The sequence below is a fragment of the Panthera leo genome, chromosome E3 (genome assembly GCF_018350215.1).
Source record: "Panthera leo isolate Ple1 chromosome E3, P.leo_Ple1_pat1.1, whole genome shotgun sequence".
Lineage (NCBI taxonomy): Eukaryota > Metazoa > Chordata > Mammalia > Carnivora > Felidae > Panthera > Panthera leo.
Genome location: NC_056694.1, coordinates 23,201,237 through 23,228,651, shown reverse-complemented (window position 1 = coordinate 23,228,651; position 27,415 = coordinate 23,201,237). Strand labels below are relative to the sequence as shown.

The following is a 27,415-nucleotide window of genomic DNA, read 5'->3' as shown; positions in this document are numbered from 1 at the left end:
TTTAACCCATACTGATGAACATTTAGGTTGTTTCCTCTCTGAAAGCAAACCTGTTAAGGATTTTTTAAACAACCAGCATGAGTTGAAGTGGGTCCCTCACTGGAGATCTAATAGAGCGTAGCGATTATAGGCCGTGGTATACTATTGTAAACGTCAAGCCTGCTGAAAGACTAGTTCTTAAAGTGGGTTCCTTACCAGGCGAATGCAGGCGGACCTCCAATGTCACCGAGGTCGGGGGGGGTGGGGGGCTCCACTAGGGAGCAGGGTGTAGGGAAATGATCTGACCCTGCGCTGCTTCTGCCCCACAGGAGCCTGATGCCCCGGACCCTCGAGAGCCAGATCACTCTGGAGAAGACGCCCAGCTACTTCGTCACCCAGGAGGCCCCCCGACGCATCTTCAACATGTCCCGAGACACCAAGCTGATCGTGGTCGTGCGGAACCCGGTGACCCGCGCCATCTCGGATTACACGCAGACGCTCTCCAAGAAGCCGGACATCCCCACCTTCGAGGGCCTCTCGTTCCGCAACCGCACGCTGGGCCAGGTGGACGTGTCGTGGAACGCCATCCGCATTGGCATGTACGTGCTGCATCTGGAGAGCTGGCTGCAGTACTTCCCCCTGGCTCAGATCCACTTCGTCAGCGGCGAGCGCCTCATCACCGACCCGGCCGGCGAGATGGGCCGGGTCCAGGACTTTCTGGGCATCAAGAGGTTCATCACGGACAAGCACTTCTACTTCAACAAGACCAAAGGCTTCCCTTGCTTGAGAAAAACAGAATCGAGCCTCCTGCCTCGGTGCCTGGGCAAATCGAAAGGCAGAACTCATGTACAGATCGACCCTGAAGTGATAGACCAGCTGCGGGAATTTTATAGACCTTATAATATTAAATTTTATGAAACTGTTGGACAGGACTTCAGGTGGGAGTGAGCCACCGACATGCGAGGGCTCCTCCTCGTCTCCTCCGTGGGGTTTGCCCGTCCCGCCTGTGAGCCTCGGCCCCCGGCAGACCCACGCTCCAGCCCCCTCTCCCAGCTCGGGTTCCGTCATCCTGGAACTGGGAAGCCCAGCTAAGGCCACGAGACCGGGGGGTCCCTGCCACTAGCTCTCCCCAGTCTGTCTAGGCAAAGCTGACCTGCTTCTGGCATGGCCAGTCCATTCCGAATCATTTCCCTTCGCCCACGAGAGGCCTTGGGAAACTGCTTTAAGAGCAGATCTTCTGATTATGATGGATCCTGTAAGTGGTGATGGTTCTGTTGCTGCAGACACAGCAGTCTGCCCCTGTCGCTGTCCACCCCGGAGTGGGCTTGCTAATTCTGAGTGGCATGTACCTCCCCTCTGAGCTTCACTCTCCCTAGCCTCCCTGGGGGGTGGGATAGGAGACCATCCTCTTCCTCCTGACCTTAGCCGCTCATCGAGACATTGCAGAGCCCAAAGCACTCCCTGGCCACTCCTAGGAGACAGACCCCCTGATGATGAAATAAACCAGAGATTTCAGAGCCTGTGGTCTCCACTCTGCTTGAAGGGTAACTGTCTTTGAAAAACCACTCTGTGACCCACCCTGCTCCCCATGGACAAAAGCACATTAATTCTGCTGTTACGGGTACTTGCCTCACGCGAGCTTTCATGTTCAGCATGCGAAGAAATCATGCTTGTCCATGTGAAATAAATATGGCTCTCTCGTGTCCTTAATGCCGGGCTCTTCTCTGTAAGCCAGGCCTGGAGCACAGCTCATTCATTCGGCTCCTCCTGTGTAAGATGAGGGGTCAGTGCTGAGGAGGGTCCCGGAGAGGGGCGGGGGGCGGGCACGCTCCAGGAGGGCAGCGAGGGATGCACAAACCACGTGGACAAGAAGCAAGGGCGTGAAGGTGGGGAATGGGGAGAGGAGGTTCTAGCTGGCAGAGGCTGCTGCAGAAACATCATGTGGAGACCTGTGCAGACAGTCTCTTTCTGAAACAGAAGTCTGTCAGCTCTCTGCTTAAGCTTTATATCTGAAGTGCCAAACTAGAAGCCCAGGGACTGATGGGATGTCAGATGTTTTTACTTGGCCAGCATGATATTTTGGAACAATCTCCAACATTTGAAACTTGGGAGTGTTCATATAAAAATAGGGATTTCCATTTATTTTTTAACGGGAACTTGGCAACAGTCGGTTGCTGCCTTTGGATGAAGCCTGTGCTCCCCAAGCTTCAGTCCCCACGTGGCCCACCTCACTGATGGACATGCTGTGCCTGGCCCCTGTTGGCATGTGAGTTCCCAACCCTGCTTGGGTGTGTACTGGGACCTCAGAATAAAGCTCAAATCCTCCAGCATGGGGCCCAAGACAACCCCAACTACAGTTTCTGCATCATCCCCTTCTCTTCCCTCTCACTCTGTTCCAACTCTCAGAACTCCGTGCCTTTTCTTAACTCTCTTAAGTCTTTCTTAACTCTCTTAAGCCTTTGCCTGGAATACTTCCTCTCCCTAACCTCTATCCCTACCCCATGTCTCCAGCTAATGGAAGCTTCCATAAGACTTCACTCAAGTGTCACCTGCTTGATATCCGTGAAGCCTTCCCCAACCGAGTTATCTGCTCACTCTTCTGTGTTCACTTGGTAGTTTGCACACGTCTCAATTACAGCTTTTATCACACTAGATTAGGGTTCTTTGTAGAAATGCCCCACCGTGCACCATGGCTTCTCGAGGGTCAAGGTTGTATCTTGCCAACATCTAGCACACAGCAAATGGTGGATGGATGAAAGTGTGAGTGGGTGGGTGGATGTTGGAGGCCTGGGGACATGGGCAGGAATGCTCCACACAACTATGCTTCTGGGACACGATTCCCAGATAGCTGCAGAGTTAACTCACAGGTAAGCCGAGAAGGATCGCTGAACCTCCAGAAGCCACTTGGCCTTTGTTCTGTCAGGCCCGGTGCACGTTTCCTGGAAATGAGAGTCTGATTTACAAGGCTGGAGGACACAAAGCCTAAGACCTTAGTTCTGAGTCTCGGCCCATCTTCCTGTCCCAAGCATCTTAAAGGAGATGAAATGATTGAGCCCCAGTGGTACCAAGGAGCCAGTCCTGAGAGCTGCCACCACCCAGAAGCTGGGGCCCTGAACCTCCAGTGACCAGAAGAAGGTGGACATGAATGAAGTGCCCTTATACCTTCCCCATCCACGAGGGTTTGGTGTCCTGTGATCCTGCACCACGTGGTGGCCAAAGCTGCATCCAAAGGGAAAGACTTACACTGGGGACACAAAGGAAACACCCAAGAAAGAGTAAGTCTGGCTTTTTTATCCCTATTGGGGGTGGGAGTCTGGTCAAAGCGGACAAAAATTCTGAATTCTGTGGGCCCCAGTGCAGCCTTATTCCTCTCCGTCATAAGCATTCCCAGGCCGCTGGGAGTAAGTATGCTCTAAGTACTAATGAATAGGTCAGAGTCTACTGTAATTAGCATATCAATCATTGTATGCAAATGAAAGAGGCTCAAGTACCTCAAAAATCCCAGTTGAAATGAGTGAAATCTGGAGTACATGCATCTGCTCGGCAAACTCTGATTTTTAATCCAGTGCAAATGTACCCTTTTGCCCGGGGTGCTCCAGGGCAGACTTGCACAAGTTCCAAATTAGTAGTTTAAGTACATGAAGTTTGTTCAGTCTAAGACCAAAAAGCCGCCTCCGGGCGTGTGTGTGTGTGTGTGTGTGTGTACGCTTCTAACAGTCCAGGGCATGTGGCGATTCTAGAACACCAGGCTCATTCCATGCGAGTGCTCACGATTTGCCCCGTATCTGCCTCCCAGTCAAGCATTAAGGGAGTCTTGCAATCCAAGAAGACCCTCCCAAAAGAGAATAGAGCCTACGGACACAGAGCTTGCAGAGCAAGGGGTCCCGCTTTGGGAAGGCCCCAGGTCTGCCCCGACTCGAGGCTGTCAGCATGGGGAAGCTGGAGGCAGGCTGGCTAACTAGAAGTGGGGCAGCCGATGTAATTGGTTTGCAGAGATATTTGATTTTCTTCTGGTTGGTTCTGAGTTGGAAGCCCAGACAGAAAAGTAGGAGTGCGGGCCGTCGTGGACCAAGTCCTGATCGTTTTGCTACAGAAGTGGCGGCTCAGAGTTCCATTGTCCTGTTTGGCCTGGCTTTTGTCTACTCAAACATTCAGTCTCCTGGGACGAACGCGGGGCACAGGCAGGACAGGCCTCCTCCATTTGAGTCCCAACATCCTTCCTACTCATAGCTTCCTCGTATTATGAATGATGCCCCCTGGGGTTGTGCCAGGGTCGCGGTACCACTTTCTCACAACCCTTTGGGTAGAACTCAGTCCTCCCTAGGTTGCCTTTCTTTGGTTCTGACCATTTACTATCTGTTACTTGGATCTTACCCTGAACTCCAACACCAGCTTATTCCTCTTAAAGGGCTGATCTTCCAGACATCGCGGTGGGCTCCTTCCCAACATCCCCTTCTCTCTTCTGGGTAGAATTACCCTCCCTCTCCCCTGCCACTCTCTCATTCTGTCTTCCTTCTGTTAGGACATGAAGCACTATCTCACATTATATATCAGTTTCCTTGTTTGACGTCGGACTCCTCCACGGACCTGTAAGCTCCCTGAAAGCGCAGTCCAGGTCCACCTTCTTCAGCGTGGTGCCCAGCATACAGTAGGCACTTAATAGTCATTTGAGTAAATGGACTCCTGGGGCTCTGTCCCCTAAACACCAGCCTTTTTGACTGCTGCTTAACCCCAAGTGTGGATGCTCTCCCTAAGGCTCTGTCTTCTGCCTGGGATCACTTAGGTCTCTTGGGCTCTTATTGCCGTTACCAGCTCATACGGCATCTTTGTGGGTTTTAGAAAAGTTACTCCCCGTGGCAGATACGTGAGAATAGGGTGGGGTGGACGCAGCCTTTCAGCTGCACAGTATGTATAGCAAATGCAGCGCAGACAGGATATCGGCCCCCACCCTCCCCCACCCCCTAATATCCTTGTGTAGGACACAGATGGCACAATCATGCAAGGCGGCCCTGACCACCGTTGCTCCCATTCCCCGGGATTCCCTGGCCGAGCATGCTCCTGGAATTAGCACGGAGACATTCAAGACGCTTTCAATTCTGCTGGCTGCCTGCCCTGTCTCTGAGGAACTGCCCGATCTCTCCTGGTGTCCTGGAGCTTTGTGATGGCCACACTTCACATTTGGTCTCTCTGGTATATGCATGCACGTGTCTCTGTGGATGCATGCTCCCGTGTGTGCCTGTCTCTTTCCCAATAACCTCGTTCCCGCTTATTAACACTCAAAACTGTTCAACTGAGTGCTTGCAAAAGGAGAGTAAGGAGTAGGAACAGCCAACATTGACTGAATGCTTTTGGTGTGGCAGCTGTTGTGCCTGCCATATCTTTTCAACTCTGTGAAGCAAGTACTATTTCAAAGTGTAGTGAATGCAGGATGTTGAGTACGGGGGTTAAGAGCATGGGCTGCCTGGGGCACCTGGCTGGCTCATTCGGGAAGAGTGTGCGACGCTTGCTCTTGGGGTCGTGGGTTCGAGCCCCATCTTGGGTGTTGAGCTTACTTAAATAAATAAATAAACAAACTTAAAAAAAAAAAGAGAGAGAGAGAGCCTGAGTTCTAGGTCTAGCTCACTGGTCTCTTACTCTGGGACCTCATGCAAGCTATTTTCTGCTCCCTGTGCTCTGTTTCTCCCTGTAGAAAACGGGGGTGCCACATCCCTGATTGCTGCTATCCGGAAGCTGCCCTGGAGCAGATCGCACGATCGAGGCCCAAGAGAGCGAGACAAATACAATAACTGAAGCCAGTGCAGGAACTGAATGGAATCAGCGAAGACTCCATAAAGGACATGAGCTCCTTCGAGCTCCTTCCTGCTCCTTCCTGCTTATGGCAAATCTCATGGCCTCTTGGATAAAGTTCAACTTTCTCATTAGATACCACAGGTCTGATCATGTTACGTCCCCCAGGAACAAGAATGGCACAATGTGGACCATTCCTCAAATTTGGGGTGAAGAACCTACTAGATGAAGTACAAACAAGTGAATCGTCAGTGGGATTTCGTTCACTCCACCTAATTTCCTGAACACTCTAGGCGGACCAGCCAGGCACAGGAGATACACGGTTGTGTTGGACTTCCTATCTGCCCCCTCCTGGAGTGCTCAGACTCATGAGGCGGAAAGACACATAAGCAAAAAATCACTACCTAGGGTAATAATCTGACACTACCTGACGAGGGAGAAAGAGCAGGTACTTTCCCAGGGGAAGTGACAAGGGAGCCAAGCCTTAAAGGGTGAGGAAGAATTCGTCTTTTGGAGAAGAGTGTTCTAGGCCAGTCTGAAATGCCCCCAGCGCATGGTTTTTCTAGGTGGGGACAAGTGGGGCCAAGGAATAACAGCACCGGGCTAAATTCTGGTCACTGGATTGGACCCATCTCCACCACACCCCGGTTCCAAAGCTTCTCTGTTTTTCCACCAATTCAGAGTGAATCTCACACCTGCCTGCTTGATACTAAGGGCAGAAATGCAGACCCAGGCCTTTCCCAGATAAGGGAAACCACCAGTCAGCTCCCAGAGCCCAGCACTGGAAATCTGAAGAACCAAACCAGATGGATAAATAGGTGCCCCAGTGGGGCTCCTCACATCTTCACAATGAACTTGGCTCTTGCTTGATACACTTGGCTTTCTGATAAATAAGGAGGACATGTTGCTTTTATCAGGAAGGAAGGAAGAGAGGAAGGAAGGGAGGGAACATTTGTACCTCAGCTGCCAAAACAACTTAGAACTTTATTTCTTTTTCCTAATGTGAAATGGAAATATCAATGTATCATTTACAAATTATTTCTGACTTCCTTATACTGACAACCATTGCTTCAACAAATTAGGGATGTATTCTCTCAGAAAGGTCATTGAAAGAAATCTTGGGGCGCCTGGGAGGTTCAGTCAGTTAAGCCCCTGACTTCGGGTCAGGTCATGATCTCACGGTTTGTGAGTTCAACCCCTGCGTTGGGCTCTGTGCTGACAGCTCAGAGCCCGGAGCCTGTTTCAGATTCTGTGTCTCCCTCTCTCTCTGCCCCTCCCCTGCTCATGCTCTGTCTCCCTCTGTCTCAAAAATAAACATTAAAAAAAATTAAAATAAGAAAGAAATCTGGAGCTGGACAGGCAGGCACAGCAGCTCCATTTTGTTATCAAGGACTTAGGCTCCTCCTCTCTGCCACATCATCCTTAGTCCATGGTTTTTATCTTCCATGGCCCAATATGGATGCTGGTGCACCAGCTACCGCATCTGTGTTCCAGTTAAAAGGAAGAAGAAAACACTAGTCCTAACCAAGTCAACTCTGAGGAGATTGCCCAGAAATCCTACCAGTGATTTATATCTCATTGATCACCTCTAGCTGAAAGGGAAGCCTGAAAATGTAGCCTCCTGGACAACCTTCCTGGACAACCCAGGATTTCGATGCTAAAGGAGAAGGAGAGTGGGTACTGGGAGGCAAATAACAGTCTCTGTTACAGTGAAACTCCAACTGTTTGAAAAAACTGTCTCTTAGAGTCCCAATATTTTCCAACCATCTTCAAAACCTCCTAAAACCATCTGCTAGTATCTCTCACATCTGAGACCTCCACGTTTGTCTTCCTGTCACCTCCACTTGACTTCTCAAGGCAAACGCCCCCAGCACCACCTTCTCCCTGCGCTCATCCCCAGCTAGTAAACCGGCTGTCTGAGGGGACAGAGGGAGGGGACAGCCGATCTGCCTCCTTTGCTATTTCCCTGGTGTGAATGCACTCGCCCTGGGCAACTTCAAGCTATGGACGTGATGCCTCCTCTCTCCAAAGGCTGCACAGTCAGCACTAACGAGTCAATACTAGCCGGCCCTGCCACACGAGCGGATCATCTCTCGTCTCCCTGCCTCTCTAGCCAGGAAACACCTGAGAAAATAAGTCAGAGGCCCTGGAGTCTTGTTACCCACTGGACACAGTGCCCAGTATCTGGACAGACCCTGAGCTCCGGGCACCAGGCCGAGCATATTTCTAACACCTCTGTGACGAGTTAGATTACATTTCACGTGATGATGCAAAGGAGTCACGTCATTGCAAGCATTTAATTCACCTAAATTCAATTATATTATCTCGGGGGGGGGGGGGGGATTTAAACAGCGTGAGCAGTTTTGTCTGCCATTTTGCTCCATGAGCATATATTACGGTGACCCCAACTGGGCGCCAAGGACCTTCTATCCCCTCCAGCCCTACTTCCCCATCACAATGTAAGCATTCGGCTTCACTGATCGCAATTCTCATGTCGATGATTACTTATATTTTTTATACTCCATGGCCCCGACATGCAAACCAACTACTTCTTCAGACACCCGCTGCGTAAACGAACAGAAATCCACGGCAGCAACGGGAGGGGAAAGTGGCAATGTTGGATTGAGGGTTTTTCTCAAGGTGATTTTGCCTTTGTCATGTGACCTGTTGACTTCAGAACCCGGTGTCTGAGGAAGAGGCCTTTGCCCCCCACCCCTTGGCATCCGCAGCCCCCGTGCACAGGCACTCAGACTGCTGAAGAAGGGACCAGAACATGACCGAAAACTGGCAAGAGAAAAGCAGGGGAGGACAGAAAGGCTTCCGGCAGCTTCTTTATTCCTAGGACATCCTTCCTCCTGCTCCTGCATGCTGCCGGGGGCACATGGTTTGCACCCCTTCCTCACTCAGCGGAGTTTTGGGTGGAAATGCACGCCATGGGCATGCGTGTGGCCGACATTTATTTTATCCCCGTGTGCCTCGAAGGACTGGAGAGGAGTCTGTGTGACTGACGTGTGCCTAGCGGATCCCCGTCTGACTGGGACATGACTGACTACACACGGCTAATTGGATCATGGCTGACTGACACCTGCTTTGTGGGCACAGCTCGCCTGGCGCTCGTCTGCGGGTATCGGTCTGACTGACGTGCGCTCAACATCACGGCAAGGCTGGCATCTCACCACCTGCTGATGGGCCTTCAGTCCTGCCCTCAGGCTTCCAGGGAGGGCTCTCCAGGCCTGGAGCAAAGGACGCGTTTACAGCGTGGCTGTGGCTGCTCTTCAGCCCGGAGCTGGCCCTCCTTCCAGGCCGAGCATCTGTAGCAAAGCCCCCTGCATCCAGATAAACCCGGCCCTCCCTGGGTTCAGCTCGAGGCCCCTCAGAGGGTTTCAGAGGCACCTCGTGCCACCTTCAGGGCCCTGAACCCTCTCTCCAGAGGCTCCAGCTGTTCGGGCCCTTGGGCAGGGGCAGAGCAAGGGGACTCGGGCTAACATGGAGACACAAAGGTCAAATGGCAGAGGGAAAGGATCCAGGAAACAAAGGTGTTCAAGCAGGGCTTCAGTCTTTCTCCTGCCTCTGAATAATGATTGCATGAATTGTAAACTGATTCAAGGGGACAAAGTCCCTTTCACACACTTAACAGCCATTTTCTTTTTGTAAAAACTAAGATTTTTATTCCCGTTTTGTAGCGGGATGAAATTGAGGCCCAGAGAATTTTTTTAAAGCAACTTGTCTAAGGTCACATAGCCAGGGCTCAAATCTGTAACTTCGAGCTCCAGATTCCTTGCTTTTATGAGGAAGAGACTTCTACTGTCACACTAAAATTTAAGTTGTGTTTTTGGAAAGCACTTGACATCAACAAAGGTCATCAGGTCTGGGAATGAGGAACAGCTATGTGTTGTCTTTTAGCTGGCATGCTTTTATTATTTTTTTAGGTTTATTTATTTAGAGAGAGAGAGGGTGCACGTGAGTGGGGAGGGGCAGAGAGAGAGGGAGAGAGGAAGAGAGAGAATCCCAAGCAGGCTCCATACCGTCAGTGCAGAGGCCGAGGCAGGGCTCGATCTCATGAACCATGAGATCATGACCTGAGCCGAAATCAAGAGTAGGATCCTCAACTGACTTAGCCACCCAGGCACCCCTTAGCTAGCATGTTTTAAGGCCAGTATATTAATACTTGAGAAATGGAGAAATAGTAAGAAATTTGACATCAATCCTTGTGTTTTGTGTGTCACAAAAAAAGCAAGAGAGGGGTGAGGATTTGACCTAAGCCTACCCTTGGAAACTAAACCGACATCCTGAGAGCAGAATAGCAGCAAGAACCAACATAAAATTCCATATTAACCATCAACTCAGCAAGAGGAAGATAGCATCACATCCAGAAACGTGTGTGATACATGACGTACTTATATATATGATATCACATCCAAGTATATGATAAAGGTTCTGTGTTGAGTTCAAAGACAGCTCTGAATTTCTTAGGAGTTAAGGCCAAGAGGAAAATTGATAGGTAACGTGCTTCATGTGATCTAATGATATGACCTCAAAGCAGAGAGAATCAATTTCCTGAGGGAGATCTTTACCTAAGAGCTGCTGGTCAACGTAATGGATCCTCATTAATTACTTCTACAGGAAGTCCTGGGATAATCCACATATTAATCTTTCTCATATAAAATAATAAACAGAAATAGCAAGAATACAAAATAATGAGTCTAGCATGGAGATTCTATGGGAGGTCAAGGGGATATTGTGCAGGACAGCCAATAATGACTGGTCTGAATCGACAGAGGGATAAAGTCTGGAGAATTCTGAGGGAATAATTACCACCTTATCCTTCCTGGAACATTGGTCATCTGCTTTTGGCATTAGCTGTGGGCAAAGGAGTCACCACTCAGGTCACTAGTGGGCATATAAAAGACAACTATTCTAACAACTTCACGTGAAAGAACTTCTACTAAAGAAACGGAGGAAACAGTGAACAACGTTTATAATTGGTAATGAAAACAACCAAAAGCTTGATTATTCTAGAAGGAGGATTGCTGGTGAAACAACTGGCAGAGCTGAGTCTGTCTCCCCAAATGGTCCTCAGTGAATTAAAATTCAACAAATGCCCCATTAAATCTCTGAAATATCATCATGGCCCGAGCCTTAAGCTTCTTGTGGCTAGAAACCTCCAAGGTCTCTGCCTTGAAGCGGATGTGCTTGCACATCAGGTGACCCCGCGGTGGACGTGCCTGCACATAAGGAACATATTCCACCATTTCTCAAACATACATTTGTAATGTGTCTTGTCAGCTTGAGTTTATAAAGTTGGACCATGTGAAACTGCTGTTTTGCCCTGCAAAACTGGCAATTGCATTCCTTGCAACCTAATATAAGCTTCTTAGGAATTTAGAGGACATGGCTACTTGTAATGTCTCATTTATTTTAGTTACTCAGAAGTGTTTAAAATGGCATCATCTGGGAAAATATGGATTTCAAGACTGCTTTCCCCCCTTCTCATATCACGAAATGATATTATTCAAATTCTCACTAATCTTTGGCATCAGGGCCTTCCTTGTTTTGAGTTAACCTAACAGCGCTCTGCCCTATTTGTCTGTCGAGTCCCACTGTTTGAACCCGTGTGTGGTGACACCAGGGGAATTGTCTCCCTGTCCCTTACACCCACTCCCAGGACGTTAGGACGGTTGACTTTTCAGGTCATTGGTAGGGAAGTGGGGGGGGGGGGTCATGATTCCATCAACATAACCGCCTAACATCTCACTTTGTAAGATAACCTTCCAATGGCTTGATTACATTCAACACTCGCCTTGGGCTCATATCACAAAGAATGATGACTACATCTGTGTTACATGCCTTCTCTCGGACCAGGTCCATCCAGCCACCTATATAAACATCTCCAATTAGCACTGAATTCGCCCCAGGATGTACAAACAATATGTCATGGTTCAAAATTAAGTAATTTAAAGGATGTCCTTTACTGAGGAGACTTAATAAGGACTCAAATCTAAGATAACTTAATCTTTTCTGAGGGAATTTTTTAGTGGGGGGAGCTTTCATCCCCCCCCAAGTAACCATATTTGGAGACTACTTCCAGTTTCGAGTACAAGCATACAGGAATTAACTTTCCTGGAAAATTCGGCAGTAAAATGGCCCCCAGGTAACTGAGTGAATGAACCTTTTGAGTAAGTAATTTAATGTTTCCTATTTGGATGCCAAGATTTTCTTTTTTTTTTTTTTTTTTTTGCCAAATGTTGGTTTTCCTTTTTGGCGTAAGTCACATTTAGCTAATTCTACCTGGCATCATTTAGCCAACCAGTTTGACTGTTTCATGTTGTCTCCTGGTATTTGTGAATATAAACTTGACATCCAATGGATAAAAGGATACTGGTCTGTTTGCCAGGACAGTAGGACGTGTTTCTAGTTCACTTAGAAACTGCGTCAAATTGTCGAAGGACAGTCTCCTTTTATACCATTAAAAAAAAAAAAAAAAACAGAATTTGCTATCCTACCCACCCTTCTGAGTCTCACAGTGAATTTAGAAAAGGAGAGGGAGAAACAGGGAGAATTAAAAGCCTTGGATCGATACTATTAAGATCATATGACTTGACCCATAAATGATTTATAGACATGAAATCGAAGCCAATAATATATCAAGGGCCTTAGTTTATTCATTCTAAATGTTCTCTATTGAGTGAAACAGAATCAGACCATGACCACTGGTCAAACAAATGAACCAGAGCTGCCTGTCCCTCATGGAGAACATGAGAACGAGTGGCCCTGCAGTTTGTAAAGACGAAATGTGACATTGAGATTTCAAGGAATATTAATTGGATCTGTGTTTCCCAAACTTTAGGCATCTCCTTTTTATTTACCTACAATTATTTTAAAAGGAAACCTTATGTTTCTGTCATAGATGGAAAATCAGTCCCACTAACCAGAATTAATTAAAATACAAAAGCATAACTGTCACTATGAGGGGATGTCTTTGTCCCCATTCCTCTGGTTTCGAAGAGATGGGATTTTCATGAAACATTCCTAGATTCTTTTTTTTTTTTAATTGAAACATTCCTAGATTCTTGCCAACCCTTTCTTCTCTTACCAAAGGTGGCAAGAATTTACCTGGTGGGTGGGCATAGTCATTGGTCCAGATTTCCTGAATGGTGGAGCTAATTTATTTTTAAAATCCTAGCTTTTGTCTCTTTCTCCTTCCCAACACACCCGCACTGGAATAAGGCAGTAATCTTCCACAAATGGCTCTGTTCCTCACTCTTCTCCTCAAGGGTGCTTCCCAAGGTGCCCGCTAGGGGGTGATGTGGGAGGATATTAATGAGGCTAAGGAATCAGGTATCAGTCTGGCCTTTATCATAATAAGGATGCCATTGTAATCTCCCATCCACTTTGGGCTTCTGTTTTTCCCTCAGGTGATTCAGAATTCAGACGGAAAGAATAGAGTTGGGTCCCCAAAACTTACATCACTCAAATTCCAACAAATATTAACATTTTAAAGAGATTATCAATATACGACCTAAAATCCTCTCATACACCAAGACATTTGTCCTACTTTGGGATACACCAAAAATGGGCAATGCTTTGGGAAGTTACAGAAATTTATCCTTTTTTTTCTAGCTTGAATACACTTTGAGTTTCCCCTGATGGGTTGGTTCTATGCAAAGAATTAATGACAATAATTTGTGAGAACTGGGGCACTCAAAACTGTGAGCAATATCTAAAGCATTCTAGTGGCCAAATATTTTCTACGGGAGGGGTACCTGGGTGGCTCAGTCGATTAAGCATCCGACTTCAGCTCAGATCATGATCTCATGGTTTGTGAGTTTCAGCCCCAAGTTGGGCTCTGCGCTGACAGCATGCGGCCTGCTTTGGATTCTCTGTCTCCCTCTCTCTCTGCCCCTCCCCTGCTCATTCTTTCCCTCTCTCTCTTTCTCAAAAATAAATAAACATTAAAAAATTTAAAAAATGTATTTTCTCCAGGAGCAGGGTGATATTCAAAAGATTTAAAAACCAGTACAACATTGGGTGGGACCAATGAGAACAGATTCCAGCCTTTTACAACTAGCATGGCCTCCTTCAGCTTGGGGCAATGCAAAGTCCTCTGAGACCTTCCTACCCAGAGTGCCTCCTGCAGACCAGCATCAGCAGCCTTTTGGGAGCTTGGCAGAAATGCAGACTCTCAGGCCCCATTCCAGATCTGCAGGATTAGAATCTGCATTTTAACAGGATCCCCAGGTGACTCATGTGCACGTTAACATGTGAGAAGCACGGTGCATTTCTCATTTCTAAAAAGCTGCCTGGGGGTGGGGGTGGGGGTGAGGGGTGGAGATAGGAAAATGGGGAGTTGCTATTCAAGGAGTCTACAATTTCAGTTATGCAAGATGAATAAGTTCTAGAGATTCGCTGTAGAACATAGTGCCTATGGTTAAGGACATCATATTGTGTACTCAAAATGTTGCTAAGAGGGTTACCTGGGAGGCTCAGTCGGTTGAGTCCCTGATTCCTGATTTTGGCTCAGGTCATGATCCCAAGGTCATGGGATCGAGCCCCGCGCTAAGTGTAGAGCCTGCTTGAAATACTCTCTCCCTCCCTCTGCCCCTCTCCCCTGCTCTCTCTCTCTAAAATAATAATAATAATAATAATAATAACAATAATAATAATAATAATAATAATAATACAAGAGTGTTTTTAAAATGTTGCTAAGAGGGTAGACCTCTGTTAACTAGTGTGTTTTTTTAAATCACAAAGGGACACAAGGAAACTTTGGGAGGTGTTAGCTGTGTCTATTATCTTGATTGCGGTGATGCTGTCACAGGCATATGCACACAATCCAAACTCATGAAACTATGCATTAAACATGCACAGGGATTTTTTGCATATGATTACGCTTTGATAAAGCTGTTATAAAAAGATAGTACTAAAGGAGAAAATCCCCCTTCAAAAAATAATTAAAAAGCTGCCAAGGGATACTAGTCTGTGGACCCCACCTTCTACCTCTGGGAGGTCCGGAAGGCAGGGAGTGTATGTCACTAGATTCTGGAATTGGGAGAAACTCCCAGGCACCAGGCTGTGCGTGCACACCCAGCTTCCCTCCTGAGGGATGCGACAATAGCAACGGTGCCCTGAAATCTGATTTGGGTCCCAGGACAGCCAGGTTACGTACCTGGCCTCCCAGTGACAGGGTTAGCTTCCTGTTTCACTGTCAAGATGAGTTATTTTCAGAAGGGCTTTACGGGGTCCCTGAATTCACTTTCTCTGAGTTTTGAAGCCTTTGATTACAAAAAGGAATAGATGCTCTTTAAAAAAAAAAAATCTACAACCAATAGGGCAAATGCAAACATTGGTTAAATTTCTGTGGTGGGTACCTGGATGTCTGTTATGTTATTTCCTATGTTTGAAACTTTGAAATTAAAAGACAAAAAAAAAAAAAACCCATTAAGTAAAAGCAATAGATACCCGACTCAGACCAGAAGAACTGCAAAGAAAAGGATAAAAATCACCCCTAATTCCGCTAGCCAGATATACCTTCGGGTATTTATCCATTCAGTCCCTCTTCTTGTTATAAAGGAAATTTTGGTTTTGCCTTTTTATTGTAATTATTTAAGCACGTGCTTTTAATTCCTCTTCTTCATAAATCCCAGTTGAAGTGGTCACAGCAAAATAAATAAAAAGGGTGGGTGGGGTGGGGTGGGGAGACTTTCATCAGCATTGACAGACAGGCAAGCTTACCAGGCAACAAGCCTAATGCAGAATTTCCACAAAGAGCCCCCAGCTCAGAGTGACAGGGACAGGGCAGGACTCAGGACATGAGATGTGGACCCAGGGAGCTGCCAGCCCTGGCAAGTCCCCCGGAAAGCATGCCAAGCCACGCGGAGGCATTTCCGCAGCGAGCTGCTAATGAGGGCACTTAGAGGGGAGGGCAGTGCCCTACTAACTTCTGCTGCCAAAATAAACTCCGAAAGGAAACTGCTCTGCCCGGCAGGAAACTTCTCTCCTGCAATGCTGACTCCCCCGGAAGCTCACTTCCTACTCATTGCAGGCAACCAAAACCCCAATCCAGCAAAAAAAAAACCCAAAAAACCAAAAAACCTACAAAAATACAAGCTTCCCCATCTCCCCCTGAGATAAAAAGACTGAACAAGGACCAACGGGCTCTTTTCTATTTTTTAAAACCCAGGAATGGACAGGAAGCGCTCCCTCTGAAGCCCAAGGAGAGAAAAATTACAGGGGCAGGGGGCAGCAGGGATGGGGGTGGGGGTGCCACTAATACCAGAAGATTCAAGAATTTAAATAAAGACCGTGTCAGACCTAAGCCAGGAAAAATGAAGAAGATTTATGTAATTATTCCTATTCATTTCTTTTCTTGAGATGTGACAAGACACTACATTTTATAAAAAGACAGTAATTAAGAAATACTGTTTTTAACCAAAAGAAAGCATGGGTTAGGTTCCAAGGACAGGCTTTGGATTGAAACAACCTGGGTTCAAACTCTGGCTCTGCCATTTGGCAGCTATGTGATCTTGACCACTCTCCGTCTCAGTTTCTTCATCTGTTAAAAGGGCTGGTAATGATAGTCCCTATCTCTTATACTTCTCAAGATTCATGTGATGATACACATCCAATGTTTGGCAAGGCAGTCAATAGTGTTACGTATTCTTCTTGCTGGTTTTTTTACCTCTTACCCAATTTTAAAATCCGATGGACAGCTTCTGCTTCCTAGAGACTGAAATTAAGGGCATGAGTGGGGGAGGAGCAAAGAGAGAGGGAGATAAGGAATCTGAAGCAGGCTCCGGGCTCCGAGCTGTCAGCACTGAGTCCCACGCGGGGCTTGAGCCCAGAAACCGCGAGATCATGACCTGAGCCAAAGTCTGACACGTGACCTGCTGAGCCACCCAAGCGCCCCAAGAATGGACTGTGCTCTTAAAGAAGTTTTGAAAGTGTTTCCTTGGATCCATGGCTTATGTTGATTCTTTCAGAGACAGAACGGTTGGGAGGGGTTACACAATGTGTGTGGGGGGGGGGGGGGCACACGCATGTGCACGTGAGTGGTGGTGTATGTGCATGTGCTTGTATTCCAGGGCTTCAGGCAACGCCACGTAGGCTCCTTTCTGTGGCAGGTGACCAGATGGAAATGTGAGGAGCAGAGAGAAAGCAGCCCTCCCTCCGCCAGATACAAAGGCAGCTGTATGTTGTGGCAGAACAAGTAGTTCCAAACTTCCAGGCAGCTGTCTTGGTTCCTCCAGGTCCATACATCTTGCGCAGAGCCAGAGGACTCAAAGAGACATTGTTGCTTGTTAGTAATTTCCATAATCTTCAGTATCAGCTACTAAGCCAGCAGCCTACTCCACATAGGCAATAATAATTTATAGTTGCAGTTAATGGGCTGTTTTATAGGAACCCACAATTATAATTGGATGTCAAGTGTTGTGAATCTCAGCGGATGGAAAGCGACAACTACTGGGGCCTGGTGTTTAATTTTTTAATGTGATTATTAAATTTCCCATCTCCTTGCTCCTCTATCTTCTCTCAATGTGGCTTCCAGCTGCGGTCCCATCTCTGTCAGTGCTGTCTCCTCCTGCCCAGAATCTTGAAATTTACTTCTGTCAGCCTGTATTTGGTCCTTTTGGCTTTTTACTGAACAGAGGCAGACAGCTACCCACAGGCCTGGACCCCACAGAAATAGGGCACCTAAAAACTGTTCTATTTGGGGCCCCCACCCTCCAAAAAAGAAACCCACCCAAGAAAGTGTCGCAGGTCCCCAGGTCTGCTCAGCTCTCAGGTTGCTAGCCCCAGCCCAGTCAGAAGGTGACCACAGGCAGTACCTGGCTCCTTCAACCCAGTGGTCACAGGCTCTTGGAAAGGACAACTTTGGCATTTTACAGTTAGAATCTGTCCTTAGAGTTCTCCTGTTCTGGATTCTGGGACATGGATTAACAAGGGACTCACTAATACCAAGTGTCAGGGAGGTGGTACAATTGTTTGAAGAAGTAACAAACAGGCTGAGGAATCATGCAGAGCATGCTTTTACATTTCCACCCCTGGGTGAGGGAGAAAGTATGGCCTTCTTCTAATGAGGATGAGGAGGGGCGCCTGGGTGGCTCAGTAGGTTGAGCGTCCAACTTCAGCTCAGGTCACGATCTCACACTCCGTGAGTTCAAGCCCCGTGTCGGGTTCTGTGCTGACAGCTCGGAGCCTGGAGCCCGTTTCAGATTCTGTGTCTCCCTCTCTCTCTGCCCCTCCCCTGCTCATGCTCTGTCTCTCTCTGTCTCAAAAATAAATAAATAACATTAAAAAAAAAATCTAATGAGGATGAGGAAGACTTCCCAGGAGATGAGATGTTAGGGGCTGTTTGAGCAAGAGAAGGAAAGAACAATCAAACCTTGGTTAAGATCCCAGCTTAACCAAGACCCCAGTGTCCAAAGTCAAGTACAGAACATAACGGGGCACAAAACTTAGGTCCCAGCCTCGCCAAAATCAAAGGCAGGCAAGGATCCAACAATTCCCAGGCCAATTCAGACACAAGCCAAAACCTAAGTATAACCCTAGAGCCTTCTTCATAACCCATTTGAGAACCCTGCCAAATCCAGAACCCAACAGAATAGTAGCCCTGCATTCAATCTTGCCTTAAATCCATAACCAGGGTTCAAATCCCAAGCCCATGTCAGGATAAGGAATTAGGTGGACAGGCAAAGGCATCGGGTTATTGGAAACCATCATCCATTAGTCATTACCTGAATCCACAAGCCTCTGACCCAGCGTTTCTCTACTGGGAAGGAACCACACTCTGAATAGACTTGACTCATGGCATCCCAAACATCTTATTTCCCATGGACTTTCAGTTCTGAGGGCAGAGACTATCTTCCCTCCACCCAGGAAACCCCAGGCTGAGCACAGGGCTGAGCATAATAAATACCTGCTCCATGACGAGGTGGCAAATACAGAATTGATGAAGAAGAAGGCGATCTTTGGGGTTCATCAGACTTGCATGAGAATCTCTACTCTGCCATTTTCTAGCCATGTGACCTTGAGCATGCCTCCTCCCCCACCCTCAGCTGTCAAATGGCGTCCGTGGGGGTGGCTGTGAAGACAGATGGAACTGTGAACCCAAACTACCTGGTGCAGAACATTGGTTTCCTTTTTCTGTCTCCAAGGGCAGTGTCTCCAAGGATGGCATTGAATTAAGTCTATTTTCTCCTAATCATCTCTGAGCGCAGAATCCTCACAGGGTTTCAGATTCCTAGAGTCCTCGCGACCCACCGAATCTACGTCACCATCCTGCTGTCCCATATTCTACTGGGCATCTTTCCAGGATGGAGTCTCCCTAGCTTTCTGTGTTTGTTACCTATTGCCACAATAGAACTGTGTAACAAACAATCACCAAACAGTGAACACTTGTTGCTCATGAGTCCCTGGGTTGGCTGAGCTGTTCTGCTACTCCAGGCCATCATTGGCTGATCTTATTAGGCATGTGCAGTCGGCCGGGGTCCTCGGCTCTACTCCATGGGGTTCCCCATCCTCCAGCAGGCCAGCCTGGGCTACTTCACGTGGTAGTGGCAGGGATCCAAGAGATGAATGGAAGCCTACAAAAGCCCCTGGGGCCGGGACTGAGAGCTGACACACCGTCACTTCTACAGTGAGTAACCAGGCCAACCTGGTCTGCAGGGCGAAGGGCCTCTTGATAGGATGAAGTTCAGAGTCACCTTGCAAGGCAAAATGATTCAAAGAAGGGAAGGGCTGTGGCCATTTTTTGCTCATCAATTCATTATATCTTCTTTGCCCCTCTTTGGTCTCTTGAAGGTTAAGGTGCATAAGAGGCTAGAGGGAATGATGTACTTGCACTAGAGTCAGAAACATTTGGGTTCTAACCCCAGGTCTGGCATATGTATTACTTAGGCTTTCTGAACCTCAGTTTCCACATCGACACAATAATGTCAGTAGCCAGAACTTCTGACCCCTTGGTGAATTCCCATTACTCTGTTGGGGCATGCCCAACCCTCTGGTAATAAGGACAGGAAGAAAAATCTAAGCAGCAGATTGCCAAAATCGCTATCTGGTGGTGGTCCTGAGCCTTCCCCGCCTACAGAGGCAAGGACTGACTTTATAGGGTCCACTCAGATCCCAGATCAGCTGTGACCCCAGTGACCAAAGCCAAATACAGAGCCACGTGTCACCATGAAGATGATCTTTCATGCTTTCCCAGGAAAACACTTCAAGCCGATGGTAGAAAAGGAAGTCCATGTGGATAAGCAACTGTATGATTTATTATTCCTTCATTTTTTTTTTTAACCAAAGTCTGTGGGAGAAACCCACATGCCATACCCAGTTCTCTCCAGGTAACTTTTGTATATAGCACAAATGTTTCCCTTCCTGCCTTCAAATGTGGTCTATCTTCCCCCAAGGTAGCACTCACTGGGCCACACTCGGCTCTTTCTCTAATTACGGTTCATGTCATTTGCATTTTCTCATTATAACGTTATTATCCTAAAGCTAGAGTCCTATTACCCGGGGCAACCGGAAGTGGTGCCTGTGTGAATTCAGTGTTTACTGGGACCAAATTCTACTTGGTTAAAATTCCACTCTTGGGGTCAAGAGTTCCACAGTTCCTCCTGCCTTATCAGTTCCTTACTTTTCTTTCTCCAGACAACTATGTACTTGACCTCTATGATTTCTCCCAAATGTACCACATAATTCATTTTACTTCTACTCACCAGCCACAATCTCTTATCTCCTCCCGTAAGCAGATTCCCCTCTGATCAATACTGCCTACTCATGACCTACCTCGTGGGGCTGCAATGAGGTTAGATGGAGAATGTATTTAAGTTCTTAGTACTGTGGAACAACCTCCTTAGTCACTGGAGTCCCTACATTAGCTGTACTTCCCCACCCTACGTTCTCTTTTCCCAACAAAAAGCTTCCTGCTGCTCAGATTCTTCAGTATTCCCACCACTCCCCCCACCCCAACCGAGGATATGCCCCTCAACTCTGCCAGGGTCTACACCAGCAGCTACACCCAGGTCAAGGAACTATTACTGTCTCAGCTGGAAAAGAAGCTTCTGGGCCAAGTCCAGGGGGACAGAGAGAAAAGGCCGCACCCTGCGTTTTCTCTGTTGACTCCTGATCCATGCAGAGGCCAGTACCATGGGGACTGGGTGGTTCTGGGGAGGTACCTATGGGTCTCCCTTGGGAACTAAGGTGAGCAAACCAGCAGCTGGCAGGAAACAAATACGATATCAGTGCTGTGCTGGAATAGCTATAAATAGGGAAAGCCAATGGAGTGGAAAGGAAAGCATTTAACAGCTTAAGTGTTCTTTGCAACAGCAGGCTCACACCTCATTCTTTCAGACATTATTTACACAAAGAAGGTGTGATGGTGCGTACGGCATCATTAGGCTTGGATTACTTCCTTAACTGTGAATACAGAAGCCCAGGGGAAGCTGCGGCTCTACAAGTCCTCAAGGACACCCCGGAAACCAAGCACAGACTCAGCCACCCCCTTAGACAACCAGAAACGTGGTCATCATGCCCGTCCATCATTTCCTCTCTCACTTAGCTCTCAGCCCACAAATAGTAACTATCGAGTGGATATGAATCCTTGTCTCAAAAGTCAGGGGTACACGAATGGTCACATCTCTCTCTTTTCAACAGCCAGCCTAGCTCCCCATTCCGAAGCTCACAGTGCTGGCAGGAACCTCCACCACATCTTCTCAGGGCTTCCTCGGCTCAGCCCAGGCTATGGTGTCATGGCTCCGGGGTTTTACGCAGTGCCAAGGCAAGGGGTCATCAGTTACCCCCGAGAGTTCCATCATTCCATCTGTGTGGTACCTTTAGCTCTGAGCTGCTTCCACCCCCAGAGTGGGACACGGGACAGGTGGCAGGTCCTTACAGCCTATGTCCATGGACACATCACATACCCATTTCTCCCTGGGCTTGCTCTGCCTTCCTACTGCTCTGGGGCCCCACTGGCTCCCCTAGCCCAGCCCAGAGGATATCTTTGTTGTTGTTGTTTTCAGTCTCTCTCTCCTTTCTGAGTCTTCCAAGGAGTTCTGAGACTTCCAAGAGTCTTCCACTCTACCTCCTCCCACAAACCTATCCTCAATATGTTTAGGCTTTCAGCAACAACAGCAGAAATCTCGGGGAATACTTCTCCCTTCAGCCCTGACACATTCCTCCCCCAAAGCAATCAAACACCAAGCCTGCCACCTGCCTGCACAGCAGAAAGGAAAAGGGAGAAAATACAAATTAATATCTCACAGTATTTTCTGAACACTAGCATTGAAGAAACTCTTGACTACGTGTTATATCCACCCAGATAGTCTGTCCTCTCAGGAGTATGCAGTACGCTCAGGGTGTGAGTGGTGTTTTAACCAAGCCTTGAAGATAACTGACTTGTCCACCAGCTTCTTGCTGGATCTGATGTTCATGCTGGAGTATGTAAGGTGGTCTAGGTAGGAGGCAGGTGCAAGAATGTCTGGAAGCTCAGGATAGAGCTGGGTAGTATCCCTTGTGGGCTGACCCTATCCTGCAGTTTCCCACATCATTCTCTCTTGGATTTCAAAGACCCCTCTGATAAATAAAATCACTATCCCCCGTGTAACCGAAACACAGATCCGTAACATAAACAACAACTTGAAGCCACAGCCAATCTCGGAGTCCATTCAGTCCCTCGAAAAAGTCAGTGGTTGCCTGCTGTGTGCTAGAGGCTGAGGGAGCTCCAAATATTTGTTCATTTTCGCGTGCCTTTCACTGATACTTCTTGAATGTTCCCTCTGTAACGGATGCCGTTCTGGGCTCTAGCGATACAATGTGAAGGCAAGATAGCCCAGGCATCTTGTGGAAATAACATTTTATGGGAGGAGGCAGAAAATAAATAACGAAGCAAATCAGTTGATGACAGAAAGAAAATAAAGTGATGTGGGGGTGGAGATTGCTGGGGGTCTCTACTCTTATATAAGCTGCTCAGAGAAGGTTCCCCCGATGAGGTGAGCTTGAGCAGAGATAAGGATGACAAGATGATGGAAAAGAACAGCATTGCGTGTGGAGGAAGAAGCAAGCGGCAGTGAGAATGACTGGAAACAAGCCAGTGTGGCTGAGCCTAAGTTGTGAAAACAGCAGGGTAAGAGATGAAGTCAATGAGACATGAAAAATCCCAGCCTGTAAAGCCTCTAGACATAGCAGAAATTCTGACTGTATTCTAAGCACCATGGGAAACCACTGGAGAGTTTCAGTCAGGAGAGCACAGGATTTGTATCAAAACGACCACTCAGCCTCAAGTGTGCAGAATGGACTGTGGGGGGGAGACATGAACACATGGCCAAGCCAGTTCGGTGGCTGTATGACAGGCAGGAAATGATGGCAGCCTAGACCAGGGTGGAGGCTGGGGGAGAGGGAAAGAAGTGGATACATGCAGGGTGTATTTTGGAGATATGGATGGCAGGGCACACTGAAGTGCAGGAAGTTGGGGATGAGAGGCAGAAAGGAAGGAACAAAGCACGTTTAAGGCCTTGTTCCTATCCTAGAGAAGTTCACAGCAGACCACAAAAGACTTTGGTAAAATACATTATTGCCACCAAATGCCAAGGACCAATTTCTTATTACCTGGCCTTGGAACTTTCTAAAAAAATGAACACTCATGCTCCTTAGCTGCTGTTCAGTATGCTGTAGATGCTGTAATCCTGGTTAGATTACTAACCAGGTGGTCTCCTGGGATTGGAAAGTTTCCCACCAACTGGGATCCCACTGGGTTTAAGCATAACTAGTCTTGGGGATGGAAGTAATGATGCCTGGATTTTTCCTCCAGCATCCTGTGACGCCACCGTCTCCTCAAACACCTCTCAGTGATGGGTAGCTCACTACTTCGAAGACAGTCCATTCTGGCTATAGATCGTTTTGACTACTAGCTTGATTTCCTTAATGAAATATTTCTTTGAACCAAAGATGAGTCCCTAGAGCTCTTGCTTGAACTTCTTTTCCTTTCGTGTAAAAGGAGTTCGAAGATCAGAAAAAGGAGGTCTTCATAAGAGCCAGAGATTATTCCTTGTACAGTGTCTTTCATTCTGTTTTGCTTCATTTACTAGATGCTCCTTGTAGAAGGGACGCCTTTACGAGGGAAGATGCAAATGAGCCCCTACACTTGGGTCACAACAGGGTGTATTTGTCAGTATCGGCCAGCTACTCTAACAATCCCAACATCCCAGTAGCTTAACAATAAAACTTTGTATCTTGCTAACGTCATAGTCTGTGGCAAAGTAAATTCTTGGTCCCTCCTCTGGCATAAAGATGGAGTCTTTTCCCCCTCCCCTTCAAGCTGGGTTAGCACCTGACTTGGTCAATGGAATTTGGCAGAAGTGATCCCATGGCAGTTCTAGGTCTAGCCTTTAAGAGAGTGAACACCCTTTGACTGCACACTTGGGTGGAAGCCAACCCCCGCGTAAGTCAAATTACCCTGAAACTTCCATGCTGTGAGGAAACCCAAGCTAGCCAGAAGGAGAGGTCACATGAAAAGAGAGAGAGGGACAGAGAGACAAGAGAGAGAGGTGCCAACCAGCATTTAGTTCTTTCAGTCATCCCAGCCCAGGCACCTGTGCATGAAGAAGCCATCTGGAACATTCCAGTCCCCTACCTTACATCCCCTCTCTCCCTCACCTTAGTTCAAGCTTTCAGTAACCCCCCACCCAACACTATCCCTCTTGGCCAGAACCTAAATGAGATGACCCCAGCTTCTGTGAGGAAGAATCCAGACAACAGAGGCCTCACAGGAACAGCTTGGGCCTCTTTTGTTTTCTAAGGATGACACCTCCAGGGGTGTGTGTGTGTGTGTGGTATTACATGTGTACTCACCTGTCACCTAGTTCTCCAGGCAGAAGGCCCTAACAGGAACTATTTTTCTTGTTTATTTGTTTGAGAGAGAGAGAGAAAGGGAGAGAGTGAGCATGAGTAGGGGAGAGACAGAGAAAGACAGAGGGAGAGAGAGAATCCCAAGCAGACCCTTGATGTCAGTGCAGGCCTGACATGGGTCTTGAACCCATGAACTGTGAGATCATGACCTGAGCTGAAATCAAGAGTCAGATGCTTAACCGACTGAGCCACCCAGGTGCCCCTGGAACTATTTTTGATTTGGATTACCAGACCTCAGAGTCAGGATGTCTAGAGGTCAGAGGTGACACTAATCAAGGGCCAACAAGACCCCAGGAAAACATTATACACAAACTCTTTTTTTTTTTTTTTTTTTTTTTTTCAAAAAACCACTCAATTTTATTTATTTATTTTCATTTAGCCTCACTCAAAATTTCTTCTCATAGACATTTTGGTTGCTTTTTCAATCAAATTCTTTTATTTGCCAAGAATAATGCGCTTCCCAACTGATCTGTTGCTTATGTCAACAGCTCTTGCCATTTAGTTACTGAGTTCTCCTGGGTGCCCTATAGTAATTGGCTACAGAGTGCATGGTTAAGCCCAAACTCTGGGGTGCCTGGGTGGCTCAGGAGGTTAAGTGTCTGACTCTTTTTTTTTTTTTAATTAAAAAAAAATTTTTTTTAACGTTTTATTTATTTTTGAGACAGGGAGAGACAGAGCATGAACAGGGGAGGAGCAGAGAGAGAGGGAGACACAAAATCTGAAACAGTCTCCAGGCTCTGAGCCGTCAGCACAGAGCCCGACGCGGGGCTCGAACTCATAGACCGCGAGATCATGACCTGAGCCGAAGTTGGTCGCTTAATCGACTGAGCCACCCAGGCGCCCCAAGTGTCTGACTCTTGATTGTGGCTCAGGTCATGACTGAGACCTGCACTGGACTCTGCATTGACAGCACAGAGCCTGCTTGGGATTCTCTCTCTCTCTTAAAATAAATAAATAAACTTAAAAGAAATACCCAAACTCCAAGAGCCAAACTGCCTAGGTCTAAAATCAGGATCTACCACTTACTAGCTGTGGGACCTTGGGCAAGTCACTTGACCTCTCTGGTTCTCAGATTCTTCATCTGCAAACGTGAATAAGAGAACCCACTTCACAGAGTTACTTGTGAGGATTGAATCAGTTCATGTAGGTCAAGTAACTGTTGTAGTGACTGGTACAAGTGTTAGCTGCTATTGATGTGAGCGTGACCAGCAGGGGTAAGAGTGCTGCTGAGTTCTGATCTGTCGACGGGGCTTAGAATCTGAGTGGTCCCAATATCAGTGAGCAATGGTGCTTGCCCTAGAATGGGTTCTGCAGAAGCAGCCCTAGAAACAAGCATTCAGGTGAAAACCATTTATTAGATGTGCTCCCAAGAAAAGCCTGCACGTGGGGGCGGGGTCAGGAGAATGGGATTGAAAGGGAAGTGGGTAAGGCGTGGACATGACCTTATCAAGCAGAGTAGTTTCTACTTACACAGCAGAACCTAATCCTAACTAAACAGTGACGCATGCTTACACCCTCGGGGCTGCAGTCCCTGATATCTTAATATTAGTGCTAGCTTTTTACCGAGCCCATGTCATGTTCTAGGTACTGTGCCAAGTACTTTACATATATTATCTCATCTAATTTTCAAAACCTGATGAGCTATTACATCATCGTGATAGGTCCTAACAGGCAAATGATACACCAGAGTTTCCATTTAAGTAAATATCTGATGATGCTCATTAGATTCTGCAGATGGAGTGTCCTCAGGTACATTATCTTCCTCTAAATAATGTCTGAGAAGATATGCATGTTTATGCATAAACACCCTGGCTGACACAAACTTTTCTTTTTTATTTCTTTTTTTTCAGTATATGAAGTTTATCGTCAAATTGGTTTCCATACAACACCCAGTGCTCATCCCAAAAGGTGCCCTCCTCAATACCCATCACCCCCCCTCCCCTCTTTCCCACCCCCCATCAACCTTCAGTTTGTTCTCAGTTTTAAGAGTCTCTTATGCTTTGACACAAACTTTTCTAGTGCAGTGAAAGCTGGAACATGCTTATGGGTAACAAGTGCAGGTTTATTCATTCTTAAGTGAGGCTAGAAGGGTATAACTGTGGTATAGCTTGAAGCCCTTGGTCTGGCAAGGCCCCAGGTCCGTGACGGACCCTTGGTTTCATCCAGAGCCCAGCCCTGATTAGGCAGCTCTTAGAGCAAAGGCTGAGGCTCTGAGGCCTGCAGCTATCGATTAATCATGTCTGCAGGGCCCAGTGGTAGTGTCTTATTCCCTTCAGCCGCTGTAACAAAAATACCATAAACCGGGGCGGGGGAGGGGAACGCTTATAAACAACAGAAATTGATTCCTCACAGTTCTGAAGGCTGGCTGGAAAGTTTCAGATCAAGGCACCGGCAGATTTGATGTCTGGTGGGAGCCCTCCTCCTGGTTCACCGACAGCTCACTTCTTGCTCTGTCCTCACAGGCTGGAAGGAGAGAGGGAGCTCTCTGGGGCCTCTTTTATGAAGGCTCCTCCCTCATGACCTAATCCCCTCCCAAAGGCCCACCTCCTAAAGCCATCGCTTTGGGCACTAGGCTTCAACATATGAATCTGGGGGGAGGGCGGGGAGAGACACAGGCATTCAGACCACAGCAGAGGGACATGCACTGTAGATGTCAACCTAGGAGAACATGTCAACTTGAGCCACTACCTTGCAATTCCATTTTGCAGATAAGGAAGGGAGGTCCAAGGAAGTGAAGTCATTTCCTCAAAGT

At 47.4% G+C, this 27,415-nt stretch overlaps 1 protein-coding gene and 1 long non-coding RNA gene across 2 annotated transcripts in view; one reads left to right on the top strand and one right to left on the bottom strand.

Annotated features, from left to right (window-relative positions):
- The window catches only part of HS3ST2 (heparan sulfate-glucosamine 3-sulfotransferase 2), a 92,120-nt gene extending 90,469 nt beyond the window's left edge, over positions 1–1,651 (top strand). The window contains exon 2 of the mRNA XM_042921717.1: positions 309–1,651. Within this exon, the coding sequence (XP_042777651.1) occupies positions 309–927 (619 nt within the window). The 3' untranslated portion in view covers positions 928–1,651. The remainder of the gene's footprint in view (positions 1–308) is intronic.
- Positions 1,652–1,667: 16 nt separating this feature from the next.
- On the bottom strand, positions 1,668–27,095 carry LOC122209656. The gene is made up of 3 exons (XR_006197695.1): positions 27,014–27,095; positions 2,845–2,918; positions 1,668–1,746 (listed from the first exon to the last, which is right to left on the bottom strand). It is a non-coding gene; the product is annotated as an uncharacterized LOC122209656 (long non-coding RNA).
- Positions 27,096–27,415: the final 320 nt, after the last annotated feature.